The sequence below is a fragment of the Nelumbo nucifera genome, chromosome 1, assembly GCF_055504915.1.
Source record: "Nelumbo nucifera cultivar China Antique chromosome 1, China Antique-T2T, whole genome shotgun sequence".
In the NCBI taxonomy this organism is placed as follows: Eukaryota; Viridiplantae; Streptophyta; class Magnoliopsida; order Proteales; family Nelumbonaceae; genus Nelumbo; species Nelumbo nucifera.
In genome coordinates, this window is record NC_142649.1 from 130,018,280 (window position 1) to 130,039,463 (window position 21,184).

A 21,184-nucleotide genomic window follows, 5' to 3' on the forward strand; every position below is an offset into this window, starting at 1 on the left:
CACTATTACTTGAAAAAAAGAGAAGAACAAAGAAAAAATATTGATATATATTTTTTATTAGCGGGCCTAAAATTATGACCAAGCCCGACTTAATAATGGGCCAGGCTAGGCAAACCTGTCAGGCTACCTGACCCATGAACAGGTCTACTGTACATATTTGTATTTATACACCTTCCAAACTGAGCCTAAGAAACATGTGAAACGCAATTTTTGCATTTTGTACAAATTGATATTTTGAACCATGGTTTGGAAGGGCAAGCCAGGTCTACATTGGCTTAGCTTTATCAATTTAATAGGAGACTTGAGGAGCTTAGGAGGCAGAAGCTGTGAATCTACCTGGCTTTGGCTTTGTCTTTAGCTTTAGAAAACCATGGTGTTATTATCACCTAGGACTTCATCAAATCTGCAGCCTATACCTATGGTTCTCTTCTATACCTAGCATTGCCAATTGGTTGGGTTAGGTATGACTATCCACAAGAACACTATCCACATCAACCCATAATACACTTAGGCCTCGTTCATTTATTGGTAAATAGGGGGAGAGGGGGGGGGGGGGGAGTTGGTCAATGGGTATCTATTTTCCACTGACCAATTTTACCATGTGCTTTTTACATAATGAATGGCCCCCTACAATAAAACCAGTTCTATTTACACAGGTGAAACTTATTCATCTCCTAAGTAGATAAATAACTTTTCCACTTGAGGAAAATTTTATAAAATATGATAGGACAACATCATTTATAGGTAAAAATGTAATTTTATTACTTATCTTGAAAACCTGAGAATTAAAAGAACAAGAATAAATAAATTTATCCAAATAAATATTACCCAAAAAAATTTACCTGATAAATGCACTTAGCCGAATAAATTATAAGATTCTAAACAAACAAATTGTATATTATAATCATGTCCTCGTAAATAAGTAAAATATAAATAGAGGAGATATTCCCAATATAATGCTAAAATGTAATGTATAGATCGCATTCTTGGGTAATAGATATATGCATGTCTAGTCCCAAGTGGCCAATAAGTAGATGTGTTTCCCATTTATGAATCAGACCTTATATACGGTTCCAAAACTGACCCAACTAATATTAGAAGCTATCAGGTCTATTCTAATAACATCCAACCATAATTTACAGCCCTGCGTTTTGGGCTGTAATTTGATAATAAACCTATTTAATAAGTATATCATGAGAAATAGGCTTGGGCCCTAAACGGGTGTAAATGATCACACCAATTCTGACCCAATTATAACGGTGACAAGTTATGCAGACTCCAGACCTGATCCTGTATATTTGGATCGGGTCAGTTCAGTTTTGTCAGGTCTGCCTGACTCTATTGATAGCCCTACCCCTACTACATATACATTGGCTTGAAACCACTTTTGATAGTGTTGGATTAAAACCGTGAAATCACGGCCTTTGAAGTATTGATGTGACCCCACTTGTAGTAGATGAAGTACGTCAAGGTGGGGCCATTGAAGGCTGGGATTCACGGTTTAACCCAAGGCTAAGACCACGTCACCAGACTTTCACATGGTGTTGTCATTATACCATACACCATGATGTCTTTTTGTCATGAAACCAGTGGCTTTGTTTGTTGAATTTAATTAATCCACTATCACATGGTCTGAAGTCTGAACCTACGTCTAATTATTAATTGTTTTTTAATTACTAGATTATGCTAATTTTTTAAATCCAAATAATTCGAAAGAAAAATAAGGAAGTCCACGTCAGTGGACGTACATACTGGATAGGCCATCCATGCGAGTTCAAACCGTCTACGGTTCTAATGGCAACACAAGGGCCTATTGCGATGGACCACGTCATCTCCGTACACGTGAGCCCCACGCGCCATGGTGACGTGGCAGATCTTGATTGAGAAAGAGATGACGTGAGTACACGTCATCCACAGCAATGACGCGTTGTGGTGCGTAACTGGCGTTGACGCAGGACTCCTCCGTTCCTCCCTCCCCGTATTTAACCACTCTCCCGTGCCCCTACCTTAAGGGCAGGGGACAACCCAGCCCATCTCTCTCTCTCTCTCTCTCTCTCTGAATTCTTCTTCAGTTGTTCTTCTCTCAAAACTCTCAAATCCATATCTACCCCATCAACTTTGAGTCATGCAACAGGCAATCCCATACAGGAATTGGCTGCGGGTGACGGCGGCGGCCGATGGTCCAATCGGACGGACGCCTCCGGCGGTTCATGCCGAAACTTCCTCGGTGTCAGGGAAGAGTGTCAAGGGAATGGTGTCGGAAAACGCTGTGATAGTGTTTGGGAAAAGAGGGTGTTGTATGAGCCATGTGATGAAGAGATTGTTGTTGGGTTTGGGAGTGAACCCAGCTGTGTGTGAGGTTGATGAAGCAGATGAGGTGCGTGTGATTGATGAATTGTCCACAGTTGGTGGTGGGAAAGACCACGGCAGACCCCAGTTCCCGGCGGTGTTCATTGGAGGGAAGTTGTTTGGAGGGTTGGATCGGCTCATGGGTGCTCATATTTCTGGTGATTTGATACCTGTGTTGAAGCAAGCTGGGGCCTTGTGGCTTTGATTAACTCATTCTTTTCTCCTCTTCAAGCAATTTTATTGTGGGAGAGGATTGCAGACAGCAGACTACTTTTCTTTTTCTTTTCCTTGATAGAATCGGGTCTTTTGTTCTTGCTGCTTTCTGCTTTCTTTTAGAGTTAGAAATGGGATGATACATACTGAAACAGAAACACAGAAATAACTTGAGGGTTTGTAGATTTGTAAGCTTTTCTTGTGTAGATTAATGGGCTTGATTTGTTTGGATTTGAAGAAATGGGAAACTATGAATGTTATCTCTCCATCTTTCTCACTTGCAAAAAAAAAAAAGGAAAAATAGAAGCTTCCTTCCGCTGTGCTTTTCGTTGCTTATTCTTTTCTCAAATTTTGAATAAAGGTTTTGTTTCTCACCATCTTTCTCTTTCATGTTTACTCCTCACATTTAGGTATATGTTCAACTCCATGCTGAATTTGAAATATAGAATTCAATGCATGGCCAGTCATTAATTTATTATTATTGTTATTATTTTCAATTTTTTTGTTTTATATTACATATTAAATAAAAAACTAAACTCTCAAAAGTAAATATTCAAAAAAGAAAGGGAGGAAGGAGAGGGCAATGGATTTATTTAAGTGGACAGTATTCTATTGAATCGCAGTCCAGAGTCTAGACTAATAAATTGAGGGTACCCATTTGGTAGCTCCTGAAGTCTGAACCAGAGTCCAGACTAATAAATTGAGGGTACCCATTTGGTAGCTCCTGAAGTCTGAACCAGAGAACCCACCATGCTTTAGGATGCCAGCTTTTAAAACATTGACATTGTTACTGATCTGAGGTGTTCAGTTTTGTAATCTGTTCAGCTTTAGCAGTATATGGCTACAGGAATGAAGTAATGGAAAAAAGAACAATTCCTACCCTGACAATGATGAAAATTAATTGAATTGAAAGAGCCCCATAAAAGATTTCTAATTTTAAAAGGAATTAAAAGTTGTTCTTCACCTTATTAGATGAATAGATCCCCTCTGATACAACTACGATTTCTATTTTAAGGGGTTTGATTCAAAGAGGGCTCCTCACAAGTGGTTGTCACAATAATCAAATATTCAGAAGCGTCACCTGAATCAGGTGTCCCCTCATGAACAGCTAGCGATCCTTAATTTTATTGAAGGAGGATAGACAAAGTCTAGAACGCGCCAGTGGGGTTTGTACATTATACTTTTCACCCTAATTAACAATTAAAAATTTAAAACTTCAAAACAGCTCTAGAAAAAAAAAAAGCAAAGGTAAAATTCAGTGGAATGACCTATTAAGGCTATAACCAGTTATCAACGATAAGGTGGGTATCAATGATCAGAACCGTCCAACTAAGCCATTTGATCAGTGGTCTCACTGTTTGAACAGTCAAGATGGTCTAACTAATAAGACATGATATATAATTTCCCATCAGAGGAAACCATCCATGGTCAATCATGTTAAATTTGAGATTTTGATAATGCAACTTGCTGAGTTCGATCCCACTGGGTTTTGGACCGGACCATCCTTAACTTCCTCCTAACTTGTGTAATCTATGTGCACACCCAATTAAATTTTTATTTGAGCCAATGAGCGTTGTTTGATTACTGATAAAATTAGGTGTCCGAGGTCAACCACAACTGTCATTACATGTAAGGGATGACAGAAGAATAGGAGAGAAAAACCAAAAAGAAATCCCCTCACCTGTGTCAACTACCCAAGATTTCTCCAAACCCTATCATAAGAATCCTCTCTCTGATTTCAGATTAAAAAAAGATAAAGAAAGAGCCATCCGTTACACAAAAATCTTCAACTGCTGTTGAATATTCGCACCTTGATTAAAAGGATGCCAACTGGACCAATTGATATACAATTTTGTTTCAAGCTTGATACTTGGAAAAGGAGAGCAGAATTCTATAACCCGGTCAGGGATGCATGGAGTCAATCTGCAGTTGTGCATCTGATTCTGGTGGCGGGACTCAGCGGTTACTTGTGTTAGAACTCGGAGCAAATCGTCATACAACACACAAATAGAGGTGTGGAGGAGAGATGAGACTGAGAAGCTGTGATAAACTAATCGTGGACTTGTATAAACTCATCTAAATTAATGGGCATGTGCTATGTGCAATTTTATACTATTGGATGGTCCTGAGTACTCCAGAGTCTGGATAGCTTGTGTAGCCAAGTTTTCTATAGGACCTGGCAAATATCGTTCTTTTTCCCTCAATAAAAATGTGGATTATTGCCAAACAATGAGATGAGCTGCCAAATCTACAAGACAAAGTCCCTGTGTATTGTCCTTTTCACTATGAGATCTAAATAAGCTGCCTTGGGCCTTGGCATCCTCCAACTGGGTCGGTCACTCCTTACGTAGCATAGGAGGGAAGGTAAGAGAAAGCTCTGTTTGTGTCGGTCACTCCTTCGATAGTTGAGTTGACCCACATTAGATTAGAATACATGGTTCTGATAAGGGTCATGTCTGACTCATGAGGATTCTGGGTTCAATTTGTTTCCAAGGAAAGAAATCTGGGTAATGATGCAACTGCAGCCTGCAAGGTCAAGGCAAGGCACACCCTGCTGCGGCCCCAATGTAGTCATAACTTACAGCCCTGAAACGACACTGAGAAGCCAACCCCCTCGGGACTCAAATTCATTGCTTATGTTGGTATTTGGTGAAAACTGAAAACTAAAAGCCTTCTTGTCAATGGTCATCCGCCACATCATCACCACTCAAGACTCAACATTACATCCTCTAACCAGTAACTGTATCTAGCTATAGATATTCTCCTACAGAGAGGAGCGGGATTATTGCCACATTTCATGTCATCATATATATAATATTCAACTATTGCCTGAAGCATCATGCTTTGATTGGTTGGGCAGGAATGATTGAAGGGTCAACCGAGGTTATTAAATCTGACATCCAATTGAGTCCTTTATCGACTATGATATGAAAGAGATGATATTCGAAAAACAACTGACCAATAAATAGGAATCATAAATGTGGTAGGTAATAAGGTGTTATTTATCAAAATTCATGGGTAGGCTTTGATAGGTCAAAACTCCTTCCATACCATATCTTTTCCGTATCATAGATTTTCCTAAAAAATAAAAAATAAAAGCATGTTGTTGAATTGTATTTTGTTTTAAGAAGCAAAAATAAGTTGGCATGGTTTTTGAAACCATCGAAATGCTGATTTTCAAAACAAAAAGAAAACAAATGTTAGAATACAGTTAACGTATGATTTATTAAAGATGATAAGATATATTGTATGATTTAAAACAAAAACATGTTCTCCAAACCAGGAATTCAAGAACACAGTTTTTGTTTCAGTTGAAACAAAAAACACATTTACAACCAAGAACATGTCTTCCATGTTTTTGCTTTAAGAAATAAATTGTTTTCAAACAAGATTGTTTTAACTTGTTTTTGGAGTTCTCAACAAGAAAAAACAATTCACATTGAGGAACACTCCCTAATAAACCAGAGGTGATACTTGAAAAGGGGGGGGGAGAAATATTACAAAGAACCTTTTTAGTGAACATCTCGTCCCAACTTATACCAGTATCATCCCAGAGTGAAACTCAATAATCACCAATTCCTGCTCTCTTCCGTGCATAGTGGAAAAGGATGTATGCGACTCGATCGGGAGATTTTCTTCCCAGGATCTTAAAGCATTCTCTAGGTTGAAGATGCACAAACTGAAACATTGAGGGTGAGGGTGGGAGGAAACTTGACTATAGATTAACCATAATAAGGAGAATCCAAAAAAGGAGGTGCAGTATCAAACCCTGGAACTGCAGGCTCTCTGTGGTATGGTCGGTGGGCCTGGACCTCACATGCACTCTGCTCTGTTCCTATACCTGAGTCCCCACTAATATGTTGTATGTAAGACCAAAAAAACAAAAGAAAAAATAATTATAATAAGGTTAATCAAGTTCAGAAATTCAAGTTGTATCCAGGCATCCAGCCATGAATCAAAACTGTCCAGTAGAGTAGTATTGGGAGAAGAAGCTAAGGATGAAGAGCAAATGCAAGATCTGTGGAGCTGCCTTTTCCAGTTGATGCTGTATAGCATTGTTTTGGTTCTTTAGGTTGGATGCTTCAACGAGTAGGTGGTCATCAATTGCATCATCAAAGTTAAAGGCATAAGATACATTTTCAAGCATCTGGGTTTTGTTATTGGACAACTGGGAAACTGTTAGTGCCAATCTTAGTCAAGCCAGATGAAGAACTTTGTTTCACCAAACGAGTCAAGAAGCATATTAAGCGCCGATTTGGCCACTGCAACCTCAAAGAGTGATTGTTTATTTTCCTTTCAAGTCTACAAATAACTTTTGTTATATTTGTCCTGTGGACCCCATAAACACACTTGGATTACTGTCCACTGGCACTGGATTTACTAGCATGGTCCCCTTGTGGAACAATGCTGGAACTGAATTATCACTGTCAACTGTCGCAGATGGTGTAGTATTAGTCCTCCTGACATCCAAAGTATTTACTCAATTTGCATGTCTATCGAATTCCATTTTATCCAAACAATGCTTATGTGTTTCATTTTCAGGTGTTGTTTCAACTTTCAACTAGATCAAATTCCTGGCTCTTGCTTTGTCTTAAATCCTTTACAATGCTGCAAATCCAAACATAGTATTAGCACTATCTAGTGAAATTTATTACATTTACATAGTTTGTTTTGTATCAAGGAATCCCCACCCAATATAGACAACCACAGAGGGTAGCCATGGAAGTTGGTCTTTGCAATGCCCTACCACCTTCAGGCTATAAATGATAACTAGAACAGCTAAGGCACACCAAAAACCCCCAAGGAAAATACCATCTAGCGCTTGCAGAAGGCAGAATGCAAGAGATTCCATCAATTATGATACCTGGGTACCCTCACATGCTCACTGTACTAGTGTCAGACATGATATGTATTCAATATTAGAACAGATATAGCACCAACACTTCAACATTATATGGTGGTATATTTTAACAACGAGCTTTGATAGCTTCACCACCACCATAAATTGGGAATTTACTGCCTATAAATAACATGAAACGTAGGAAGGGTGAGATGGTTAATCACAGAAACAAATTAAAATAATAAAGAAAACAGAATACATAAATAAATAAGAAAAACTATGGGAAAACCTCTTCTGTGGCTCTATCCTACAATCCCAAACCGTTTCTTGTTCTCTTTTTCCCCTTTCCTAGAGTTAATCTTCCTTCTCTTTCTATCTTGAACTTTTTCTTCTTCTGAAAATAGAAACCGGGGGCAACTAGGGAAAAAATTCTCTTTTGATAATTCCCCTTCTCTTCCTCTTCATCTACCCTAATTTACAAATCAACAATCAAACCCTAACTTTGATCCATCACTCATAGCAATAGAACCCACAGACATTTGTTCACAAGAAGTGCAGAACCTTCAACCTACCACCCCATTCTCATCCTTAACTAACTTTGAAGCAAATCCTCTAGAGTCTGACAATATTGTGGTGAATGCAGGTCCCCCATTCTCATTTCATGATGCCACTAATGGAGACAAATCATTGGGTATGGCCTACATAAATCTTACACTTGAATAAAAGAATCAGAAAAAGATGTGTTTTTTTATGTAATTTAGAAAAAAGAAGAAAACAAGTCAACCTAGGTGTGAAGAGAAAAAGAAGAGAGAAGAGAAAAGAGAAGAAAGAAGAGAAAAGGGTGCAGTTAGATTATTCTAGACGCCCCACTAAATCTTATACATGTTCATTACTTCATAATAAGTAGAGTTACTCTAATACCCGTACTTAAAAACAAAAGAAAAATAAATATGGCCCAACCGACCCAACTATCAAAACTATAACAATAAGAAATAAACAGTAAAATAAAGTGTGGGGCTGGAACCACACACACACACTAATAATCTATTAGCTATCTCTACACTCCCCCTTAAGTTGGGAGTAGATATTTGTCATTCCCAACTTGCGTAAATCTGTTTCCAACTTGATTTTTGTGACTGCTTTAGTAAAGAGATCAACAAGCTGCATATCTGAGGCAATATAGGGAAGATACACTTCTTGAGATGCAACTCGCTCTCGGATAAAACGTTTGTACACCTCGATGTATTTAGTTTTGTCATGTTGTATTGGGTTATGGGCAACATGGTTTTCAAAACCGGACCGGAAAAACCAGGAACCGGTCAGGTGATCGGTTCCGTTTTTCCCCAAAACCAGATTTTTGCCAAAAAAAATGTTGATTTGGTCAGCAAACCGCTGACCTGGGTGGTGGAACCATTCGAACCATTCAACGGTTTTGACGTTTGTTTATTTTTTTGTCAGAACGATTCGAACAGTTGGACTGTTCAACCCGGGAACCGGACCCCTGACCAGTTCGTTGTCTAGGTCGGTTTTAAAAACCTTGGTGGGTAATATTAATTGCAACTTGATTATCGCAATATAGCATCATAGGTTTCTCATAATCAATTTCCAACTCATTAAGCAAAGATTTCAACCATAACACTTCTACAATACCATTGGCCATGGACCTGTATTCAACTTCAGCACTGGAGCGAGCAACAACATTTTGTTTCTTGCTTCTCCGGGAAACAAGGTTTCCCCCCACAAATGCACAATATCCAAAGGTAGATCTTCTGTCATCAATACATCTAGCCCAATCAACATCCGTATATACTTCTATCTTCATGTGACCACTATTCCTGAAAAGTATGCCTCTCCCTGGGCATTTCTTCAAATAAGCAAGTATCATTTCCATTGCAAGAAGGTGAGTGGTCGTAGGAGAATGCATGTACTGACTCAACACTGACAGCATATGAAATATCTAGTCGTGTTAGGCAAAGATAAAGAAGTTTCCCAACCAACCATTGATACATAGCCATGTCCTCAAGAAGTTCTCCACTTTTTGCACTTATTTTATGGTTTAACTCAATGGGTGTGTCAGCAGGCTTTACTCCTAACTTTTCAATTTCTTCCAATAAGTCAAGAACATACTTTCTTGAAAGATAAAAATTTCATGCTTAGATTGAACTACCTCAATTCCTAGGAAATAGCACAATTCCCCCAAATCCACTTCAAATTCCTTGTGAAGATGCTGCTTAAGAGATTCAATCTCACTAATATGACTTTCTGTCACCACAATGTCGTCCACATAGATAGCAAGTAAGGTCAAGGAGGACAGACTATTAAAGAAGGTGTTTGGATCGGCCTGGACTACTGAGGACGGGAATCAACCTGCCTCCACCATTGTCTGTGATACACTCTCAACTCCCTCCACTTCTGACAACCCTCTTCACTACACTCCCCCTCAGTAACTGGGATTAGTTAATAGAACTTTTGGGGCTGAAATCCCTTCGTCACTACTCTCCCCCTAAGGAAAAGTCCTATGATAGTAGGGCATATCCTCAAAAAAAGTGACATCCATGGACACAAAACGCCTCCCTAAAACAGGCTCATAACAGCAATATCCCTTTTGATTTTGTGCATACCTAAGGAAAATACATTTAGCAACTTTGGAATCAAATTTGGAACGATAAAGTCCAAGGATTTGAACAAAACAAGTACACCCAAAAGTTTTAAGGGGAATAGTGAATGGGTCATTGTCTAGATACAGAAGATTGAATAATGTTTTCATGTCTAGAACCCGTGAAGGAATTATATAATAAGGTAAATAGCTATATGGATTGCATCCCCCAGAAGCATATGGGAACATTAGAGTTGAGCATGATGCTTTTGGCTACCTTCAAGATGTCTATTTTTTCTCTCAGCAACCCCATTCTGTTGAGGTGTATGGGGACAAGTGCTCTAAAGAATGACCCCATGATCTAGGAGATATGATGCCAAGTACTCATTGGCATTATTAGATCTAAGAGTTGTGATCCTGACTTCAAATTGGGTTAGTACCATCTGATGGAAAGCTTGGGTCAAAGAGGGGATCTCATCTCGAGAGTGCATAAGGTAAACTCACGAGAAATGAGTATAATCATCAACAAATAACAAGAAGTATCCTTACCCCCCCCCCTTCATAGCAAGAATATGATATGACCCCTAAACAACTGTATGCACAATTTCAAAAGGAAGATTGCTTCTTTTATTGTTCAAAGAATAAGTTAATCTACAATGTTTTGCAAGTTCACAACTTTCACACCTCAAAGTAGACACTTGGATTGACTCAAACAAATTTGGAAACAAACTCTTCAAAGACCCAAAAGACAAATGACCTAATCGGTCAAAAGACAAATGACCTAATCGGTTATGCCAAAGTATACTCTGACTCCAAGATTGAGAAACAAACAATTTCCCAACTTCTGCTTCCCCTGTAAATGCTCAAGCAGGTAAACTCCATTCATCTCACAGCCAATTCCAATCACCTTCCTTGTTTCCAAATCTAGAAAAATACAAAGACAAGAAAAAAGGTTACTAAACAATTTTGACTCTTAGTAATACTACTAACTAAAAGCAAGTTAGCACTAAGCTTAGGGACATGCAAAACTGAGGACAGGAAAATGGCATCCGAGAATTTGATATCTCCCTTGCTAGAAACAGGCACGAGGAACCATCAACAATAGATACTTTGTCTCTACCAGAGGATAAACAATAGGAGGTAAACAAGGTGGATAAACTGGTCATATGGTTAGAAGCACCTGAATCTATCACCTAGAAGGGTCTAGTGTTACTTGGGGCTGAAGTATGATATGTCGTAGCTCTTGTACCTGTGTGAGCAAAGGCTAAAGTAGGATTAGTAGATGTAGAAACTGAATGCTGAGATGATGATCCAAAAATACCAGCTTCATTCTCTAATTGTGTCAAGGCAGCCCGGACAGCAATTAAGGCATCTAAGGATGTGGTCCTTATGCTGGAAGTGGATGCACTATCTGTAATAACTGCCACATTAGCACTTTCCTTCTTGTTTCCGAGTCTCACTGGCATTAGGTGGGGATGCAACTTCCAACAAGTGTCCCTAGTATGTTTTGGCTTCTTACAATGATCACAAAAAATGCCTCTTTTATCTTCCTTCTTCATTTCCCCTTCTTTCTCCCTTTCAACGTTAGATTTTGTTGCTTCTAAGGCTGAGATGATAACATAACCTTCCTCCTACTCTCTTCCCTATGAACCAATGAGTAGGCTTGAGATAATGTCACACTCTCCCTAGTAAGAAATTGTTGTCTTACAATGTCAAAATCTAAGTTCAGACCAGCTAAGAACTCAAAAACTCTATCTGTTTCAATTAGCTTTCTATATGTTGTTGCATCTCTCTAACTTTTTCGCTCAATAGTTTCCAAGTAACCAATTTCATGCCATAGGGATTTCAGAGTAGCAAAGTACACTGAGGCTTCTCCCTTGCTTGAGATTATTCACTTCACACTTCAACTCATAAGCTCTAGCAACATTAAGAGGTTTGGAGTATGTCTCCTTCATGTTATCCCAAATCTCCTTGATTGTTTTTGCCCAAAGGTAGTTTCGGCTGATTTGAGGTTGCATAGCCAAGTCATCACCAAATAGTTCTCTTGAACCCATTTGGGATGTGATATGTTTTCCTTGGCCGACTTCTTTGTGTCTTCGGTCACATAACCTTATTTACCTCTACCTCCAATGGCCATCATTGTTGATTAGGCCCGTTCAAAGTAATTGGTTCCATCAAACCTAACAGTGATAATTTGAAAAGAATTTTCAGTCATACTACAAGTCCCTAAAAATCATTCCCCTTAAGTTTTTAACTCACTTCTAGCCTTCTCCATTCTATGTACAACACTAACAGGTCAAAAACTTCAAGAAAATAACCAAAAAGGAATTTCTTTTATGCTCAAAAAGGAAAGCATCCATAGTCAAAAGTCAACTCCCCAATTCATCATTAGTCAAAAATCAGTCTTTGAATCCTCAAAAAACTGATCATAGGGTTTTAAACGAGGGAGAAAACAGCAGGGAATACTCAGATTTATTAGATGCTGCTTATAGAGAGGCTTAAACTACTTCTAACCAAGATCGGCCTTACTAAAGATTGTACCTTTCTTAGAAGAACACTGATCGCCACCTCATATTGAAACCCTAATCTTGGTCGCACTTGATTTCTTTCATTCTTCCTGGTCATTGGGCAATCTCCAAGAATCTTTCAATTCCTTGGGCAGTCTCCAATACTCTAGCAACCTCCAAGAACCAGGCACTACTGTAAAAAATCCAGTTCTAAAGAGTTCTCATGTAGCCGACAAGATCAAGCTCACATAAGAACCCTAATCTTTCCTCGCCTTGCTTTGATACCAACTTGAATAAAAGAATCAAAAAAAATGTGTTTTTTTATGTAATTTAGAAAGAAGAAAAGAAGTCAACCTAGGTTCAAAGAGAAGAAGAAGAAGAGAGAAGAGAAAAGGGTGTGGTTAGATTATTTTGGCCGCCCCACTAAATCTTAAATATATTCATGACTTTACAATAAGTAGAGTTACTCTAATACCCCTACTTAAAAACAAAAGAAAAATAAACATGGCCCAACCGGCCCGACTACCAAAACTGTAACATAAAGAAATAAACAGTAAAATAAAGTGTGGGGCTGGAACCACACACACACTAATAGTCTATTAGCTATCTCTACACTTACCAACAAGGGATGGAAAAGTTATCAATATAGTTGCAAGAGTATGAAACGTAGAAATCTGCAGTGACTGAATCTAAAGATAACATGATTAAAGTTTCTAGTGGAGACATACGTTAGAAGGTTGAATTATGTCTTAGACATGAAAAGTCTCTAGAACAGAGAATCACATTAATGGGGCCTTTGGGCTTAAAGACGAAAAAAGAAAGCATGAATGGCAAATGTCCCTTTATCCGCTTTTAAGCTCAAAGGTAAACAACAAGTAAATAAATACAAAAGAAAAAAAAAAGAAATATACACTACTAGAAAGATTGCTTTTAAGGGCTGGAGGGCAGAGGCATTTGATAAAAAATGCCTCTATAAGAAGTCAATTACGATAGAGTAACGGAACTTATGTAGAGGCACTTTATAGATGCCTCTGTATTATACTTCATGCCACTAAGGGTAGTCTTGGTATTCACCACAATTTATGACATTTTTTTTTTCTTTCATTCTTATGTGATTATGCCCAAAATGCAAGTGATGGTGAGACGATACTCACGATTATGCCCAAAATCAGTTTGGCTTCTCCTTCTCCTCCATTCAGTATCGAAGAGTGAGACAATCATTGATTTGGCTAGTTCTTTTGAGATTTGAGCGGATAAGAAGAATGAATCACCTCAAAAACAACTATAGCAAACAGGTTAGGGCTTGGAAATTTTATTTCTTTTTTCTTTCTGATTTAGTTTGTTAATTTGAGGTCTGTTTTTGAAAGTTGATTGATTCTAATCTCTTTCTCCTCCTCCAAATAACCATTTTCACCTCCTCTCACTCTATTCCAAAGGATTTAGCGGATAGGAAGCTGTAATGCAGAATGAGGCCAAAGCAATATCTGTAGCAGTTTTGAAGAAAGACACTAGATTAAAAGAATGGATGATGGTGCTAGTTTAGGATTCCAAATCTCGGATCCACAGACTTAACATCTCTTTCTACGCACAACTCTGAGAAGCTTTGAGAAGCTCCGTTAGCTCTTTCAATTTTCCTTCACATCTCTGCACTATTTGCTTGCTATTTCTGATAATATCATATATGAATTTCTATTTTTCAAATTCTTATTCCAGATTTCATATTTTGGAATATTGATGTTATTGATTTAAATACTATTTATGGAACATGATTTACTGCTTTTGAACCAAAATCTAATTCAGGAATATTGATGTTATTTGTATCATAGATGAATGATTCACTAGAGTTGATTTTAAGCTGACAATAATCAAGAAAATCTAATACTAACAAAACTCTGTACCAAAATCCAAAATGCAACATAATTTAAACTTTTGTAATTCTTGATCAAGAACTTTCATAAGCATATAATATGCTACCTTTACAATTTCATACTTCATCCATTAGAATAAAATATACATATCATGTAAATTTTAACAATGCATCTCTTTCTGCTTTTTTTCTTCCTTCTACCATGTCATATCCCAAAAGTTTCAAAAAAATCAATACATTGCTGTTGTGCATACCCCTTTGCAATTAAGCGTGCCTTGTGCCTTTGAAGACTTCCATCTAAATTAAATTTGGGCTTGAATATCCATTTCAATCCAATGGCTTCTTTACCATGAGGTAGATCAACCAATGTCCATGTGTCTTTTTTCACAATAGCATCTATCTCTTCTTGCATTGCATTACACCATTCTTCTTTTGTCATTGCATCTTCAAAACAATTAGGTTCCATAGCACATAAAGCAAATTCACAAGAAGCATATATCTCATCAAGTCTTTTCATCTTCCTTGAAGGGATTGAAGGAGGAGAATCAGATGGTGTTATATCATGGATAGGCTCAATAAAGGTTTCATTTGGTTCAATACATAAAGGCGCATTTTGATTAGTTTCCCAATTCCAAGCTTTATTTTCATCAAAAATCACATCACGACTTATGATTAATCTTTTAGAGGTATGATTATAGAGTTTATAGCCTCTCGTCTCCTCACTATACCCAATGAAAGTGCATTTTGTACTTTAGCATCTAATTTTTTCCTTTGTTCTGAATGTACAAATGCATAGGCTATAGAACCAAAAAATTTTTAGATGACTTACATTGGGTTTTCTTCCTATCCAAGCTTCATATGGAGTTCTACCTTTGATTGCTGTTGTGAGAAATCAATTTATCAAGTAAACTGTGGTTGCTACTACTTCAGCCCAATATTCATTTGGTAGCCCTTTATATTGTAGCATGCTTCTTGCTGCTTCAACAATGGTCCTATTTTTGCGCTCAACCACACAATTTTGTTGTGGTGTGCTAGCAGTTAGCTGCCTTTGGATCCCTATGCACTACAAAACTCCTTGAATTCTTTGGAAGAAAATTCACCACCATGATCAGTACGTAAAGTAACAATAGAACATCCACACTATTTCTCAACAAGTTCTTTAAGTTGTTTGAAAATGGAGAAGGCATCAGATTTTTCTTGCATGAAATATATACCCAATTCATTCTTGTGTAATCATCAACAAATAAAATGAAATACTTATTCCCACTAAAGGAAGCAGTTTGCATAGGACCACATATGTCAGCATGCACAACAATGGTTTATTTGCTCTTCATGATTTTCCTACTAGAAACTTCTCACAATGTTATTTCCCATACACACAAGCTTCACACACTTTTCCATCATTTTTAACAAGTGGAAGACCAACAACCATATTCAGTTTATGCATCACATGCAACCCACAAAAATGCAAATGCCCATATCGTCTATGCCACACCATGGAATCTTCACTAAATGCAGTAAATGCATTGATTGCAAGCTTTGCAAACATAACTAGATACATTTTATTTTCTGTCATGCTAATGGAAAACATCAACTTCTTATCGTTCTTATTATGTACCATGCAACTACCATTGTCAAAAACAACATAGTAACCTTTCTTCATCAATTGTCCCAAACTTAACAAGTTTTGGGCTAAACCAGGAACATACATTACATCATTAATAAATTTCTTTCCAGTCAGAGTGGTGATAACAACAGTGCCTATTCCATGCACTTGAACTCGGTTGTTGTCACCCATTGTCACCCCTTTTTTTATTTTGGATTTTCCTTTTCCCACCCCTTTTTTTTGGGTTTTTGAATTTTCCATATTTATCTTTTGGGATTTTTCTTCTGCTCCCTTTTTATTTGAGATTTCCCTTTTTTTTATATTTAGGTTTTTTCCTTTTTTTATGTTTTCCCCTTTTTCTCTTTTTGATTTTCCATTTTTTATTTATTATTACTATTATTTTGGACTTTGGATTTTCCCTTTTTTGTATTTTGCTTTTGATTTTTTATCTTCTTTTTTTTATTTTTTATTTTTCTTTTCTCTTTTTTTTACATCATGACTTTCCTCTTTTTTACCTTGAATTTCCCTCTTTTATGGTTTTTTTGTATTTAGGATTTTCCCCTTTTATGAATTTTGGATTTTTTTTTAATTTTAGTTTTTTATTCCTTTTTTTCTCTTTTAAAAACTTGCCCTTTAATTTCTCTCTTTTGATTTGTTGGATTTATCATTATATATTTTTTATTTATTTATCTTTTACTTTTATTATTTGATTTTTTAGATTTTTTTCTTTTTTCTGTTTTATCTTTCTCTTCTTTAACTTTTTGGATTTTAATTTTTTATAATTTTTTTTTCATTTTCACTTATGTATTGTGCTTAATTAAACCTTACTACCCCTTTTGTATTTCAAATTTTATTTTACTTTTTTACTTTTTTTGTTTTTACTTTTTCTTCTTTTTTGTTTAAATTTTTTTTTATCTTATATTCTTTTATTTTTTGGATTCTTCATTTTTTTGTTTATTTTTTACTTTTTTTCTTATCTTCTTCCTTTTTTATTCTTGACTTTATGTTATTATTTGATGTGGGCCCACAAGGGGCATGCAAGCAAACAAACTAGGTGGCTAACATTCTAGCTGACTAAGTTGGCACATGTGTACTATATGGAGTGTGATGCATGAGGGGGAGGGTTTGACACCTAGACTCAAGGCTCCGACAAGGTTGCCAGCCTTCAAACCTCCACCCGTCTGACAAACAGGCTTCTCTGGTTGGTGGTTGGTTTGTGGGTTGTCGATGCTGGCCAAATGGCCTAGCATCTACTAGCCCCCTCCTAATAGGAAATAGGATACTAAAATCTAACGCAAATCGTGTTTGTAGAGTGGGCATAGACAAATAAGGAATTACAGAAGTAAAACAACAAGCAGCTATAAAACGGCTCCCTTGCCACTTAAGCTAGAAATGGAATCACCACCCATCAGGTTTAGAAAGGGAGGTGAAGGGGTTAAGCACCCCTCACCCAAGTCCAAGGAGCCCACATGGAATCTCAAACAAGCATGATTATAAGGCTGCAAATAAGCAATTATTCAATCCACTAAAGGAATAATAAGACGAATAAGAAATAAAACATCACAAAGAGTTCCATAACATGAACTAAACTTTCAGAGGATCTTATTAAGTCATAAAAAAAAATAGACAAAATAATAGAGAAGCATAAGAGAATCTACTATTCTGCACTTTTTAACTATTCTATTTAAAAAAGAACTTTCAACCTCGATAAACAAAATAGAAATAAAATGAACGAACCGAATTAAACGACAATCAAAGATTGAAGCCAATAGATTCAACTAAAACCAATGAAAGACTAGAAACAATAGCCATTGGGAAATCAATAGATTCAAAGTAAAACTTGCACAACTATCAAAAGAAGAAGAAAATCTGCACTGGTACCGAGAGTTACAAGAGCTAATCTAACCCGGTCTCTCTCCTCCTAGCTGCAGATATATAGTAAAGCCAACAAGCACACAAGAAGACGAATGAATCCAAAACGATGGAGCAGAAACAAACATTGAGCGTTACCTGACTGAAATGTAGCTTGAACTTAGAATGCTGCAATGGAATATTTCGGCTTCGAAGTTTTTTCTTTGGATGACACGATGAGAATGAGGGAGTGCGTTTCAGAACGGATCTTAGCCCGAGTTCGATCGCTGGAACAGGGGTGCTGTTGTTTATCTTCTTGCCTCAAACAGACATGGTGTTCGGTGCTTGAAATTAGGAATCTCGATGGAAAGCAGATGGGATGGTTGCCGCCGCCTCTGCTGGATGTCCAAAGTGGAAGGCGATCAACAGTTTCAGCTGAAAGACAGGGAACCGATGAGAAGGAGGAGAGAGTAATAGAGAGATCTGGCCGGAGGTCGCTGCTGTTATTCGATGTTGGAACCTTTGCTCGCAGCTGCCGTTTCAAAGATGAACAAATGCTGGTTTGATCTAGAGAGAGAGAGCGACGATTATGGATCTGATCGATTTCCGGTCTTGACGGTAATGGTAAGAGGGAGAAGGGAAAGAACGAACGGCGCAAACGCCGTTGCTCGAAGTTGCAGCGGCGGGGAGTAACAGGGGAGGGTGAATCCGAGAAAGAAAAGGAAAGAGGAAGAAGAAGAACAAAAAAGGGGAAGGAAGAAGAGAGAGAGAAGAAAGAGAGGGAGTACGGGCGAGCGGAGAAACCGTCAATGCGCGAAGCAGCGGCGGTGACTGACAAAGATGAAAACAGAGGAAGGAGGAGAAGAAGAAGAAGAAAAAGAAGAAAAAGAAGAAAAAGAAGAAAAAAGAAGGAGAAGTGGAAGAGAGTGGTTTGTTGGGGGTGCCGTCGCCTGTGGTTGGAGAAATCGTCCGCCGCTCTGCCGCTGTGTATCGATGGGAGCAAAAGAGTGAACAGTGGATTTTCCGAATGTTTCTGGATTAGGGCGAATGAGAGATATTGTTGAGTTTATCTGGGAGGCAGGGGTATTTTCGTAATTTTGAGTAATTTTGGGGGGAGGGTATTTTGACAATGTTCGACAAAATGGGTCAAATCGGGTTAAAGGGGTTAAATTGGGGTTTTGGTCCAATGGTGGGTGGTTTCGGTCCAAAAAATTGGCGGGTTGAAATGGGTCTGATGGTTGATAAGGGTTTTGATGCGTGAAGGCTAATGAGATTGGTCGAAATGGAATCTTTTTGGATGAAGAGGTAAACGGGAGTAGTTTTGAAGGAAATTTCATGGGGTGGGGTTTTTGGACATTCTGGGTTGATTTGCGGGGTCAGATTGGTCCGAATGGGCCTGGATTGGGCAGATCTGGAAAGGGTTCGATTTGATTAATATGAGGGTTCAAAATGAAATATTTGTGTGATGAAGGGAAAAATAAAGGCAATTTTGGGTGAAATTTCTCAGAGTAGGGTTTTTGAGTAGTTTGAAATGATTGGTAAAATCAGATTGAGCCAACTAGGCCCGGATCGGGCAGATATGTAATTCGGTCAATCTTGAACCTTGAAATGGAATCTCGGTATGATTAAGGCTAACTGGAGGTGTAGGGGTTTTTTGGTATTCTGGGGTGATTGAAAAAGTTTGATTGGTTTAGATGTGTTCGGATCAAGTGGATATGGGTTGTGGGCGTGAGAATGGTCGAAATAGAATCTTTGAGTTCAAATTTCATGGGTAAGTGTTTTGGGATGTCCCAGGTCTGATGGTTGTGTCTAATCTAATGGTTGATGTGTAAGTGAGGGTCGATTGGGGCCATCAGATAGGTATCGGGCAGGTTTAATGATGGATCTGAGGGCTTTCGGGGTGAAATTTGGGTTTTCTAGGTTTTAGGGTGTTTCGGAAAAGTCGAAGGGTTTGATTAGGTGTTTGGGGTGAATTGGAGATTCAGGCAATAGGACCGAGCAAAAATCGGGTACTGACACCACAATAATTTATGGTATTACTGTAAAGATTGATGATGTCACCCTTGTTGTTCTGCATGGTTACAATACAGTACGAAAACATCACACGGATTGAAAGACCCAGTAAGAGATGAATGAAACTTCCCCTCACCCAAGATAGATAAACCAGCTTCAACACTGCTTAGTGATGCATTTAATGTCAGTATGCAGCCAAAGACAACACATCTATCCTAGATCGACAGAAGTTTACTATCCCAGAGGAAAATGTTCCAGCTGTGAAACAGTTGTCTTTATGAAATAAAATACTAGCAGTCTCCAAAGTGAATGCAGTACGATCAGAGTAAATGTTGGCAATGTCTTCACATGAATTAGATTTTAATAAACGGGGGAAGACCCTTCTAGATCAGTTTGAAGAGGTACCTAAGATGTTTTTCTTTAAAACGGGAATCGGAGTGGATGACTGACTTCATTGCTGAAACCAATGACCACACTTCACCGCAAGACCACTTCAGTGGATAAATGATGAATGACATTGACCATCTTTTTGACCAGTATGAGTTAAGATGATTATCACAGAAAGGAGTATGTGGAAGGTAGGGTAGGTGCCGTGAGTGCTAGGGATTTCTTTTGGGTATACTATCTGCACCCTGATTTGATGTGTATGATAACTAAAAGAAACACAACTTGGACCTTAGTGTAACATGTTATAAGTTATAACTATAAGTAATGAATAATCAGTATGCTGCTACCCACATGACCACTGTGACAACTTTCTCTGAATCCTTCAAGGCTTGGCTCTGCATTATGTATAAGCTCACCCAAGTTGCAGCCCTACTGGTTAGATGGTCCATCTCAGTTGTAGAGGAAGGTCAGTTAGATTCTAACTCTACAGAACAGCAAGGTGAAGCTTCAATCAGATTTGGTAAAGGTAGCAGCAGCTCAAGAGATAAGGAGAGTAAGTTTAGTTTAAATGTAATGTAACAAGGAGAATGATTCAGGTCAAATAAAATGGACAAATCAGAGTAATGCAGGTGATGTTACCAGCAGTAAAAGCTTAAAAGTAATGTGGGGAGACTCCGTATTGAAGGAAAATAGCAGTAACATTGGCAAGCTATTGAAGGGATCTAGAAGTAATTGGTACATATCTCAAGAGTTCTTTCAAGGCTAAAGGATGTTCTCTTTGGGGCAGATTTTATCAGACCATGCAATAGAATGTGATAGATTTGATGATTGGGTCACCTCTTACGGTTCACGTTCTATGTTTTCTTTCCTCCATTGCTTTGTCAAGCACCAAAATCCCCAAACACGTCCCATTTATATAGAGGAGGTTTGACCTACATCTTTGTCTAATTCTCTT

At 37.9% G+C, this 21,184-nt stretch overlaps 1 protein-coding gene and 1 long non-coding RNA gene across 2 annotated transcripts; one reads left to right on the forward strand and one right to left on the reverse strand.

Annotated features, from left to right (window-relative positions):
* Positions 1 to 2,125: 2,125 nt before the first annotated feature.
* LOC104589079 (glutaredoxin-C9-like) lies at positions 2,126 to 2,554 on the forward strand. Its single transcript, XM_010247268.3, has one exon. The coding sequence runs from the start codon at positions 2,126 to 2,128 to the stop codon at positions 2,552 to 2,554; it is 429 nt and encodes a 142-aa protein (XP_010245570.1).
* A 6,202-nt stretch (positions 2,555 to 8,756) lies between these two features.
* On the reverse strand, positions 8,757 to 19,592 carry LOC104589080 (uncharacterized). Its single transcript, XR_733899.3, has 2 exons — positions 17,989 to 19,592; positions 8,757 to 15,454 (listed from the first exon to the last, which is right to left on the reverse strand). It is a non-coding gene; the product is annotated as an uncharacterized LOC104589080 (long non-coding RNA).
* Between the last annotated feature and the right edge of the window lie 1,592 nt (positions 19,593 to 21,184).

What these genes read in the sequence shown, in the direction of transcription:
- LOC104589079 (XM_010247268.3), top strand. Translation starts at nt 2,126, where the DNA reads ATGCAACAGGCAATCCCATACAGGAATTGGCTGCGGGTGACGGCGGCG.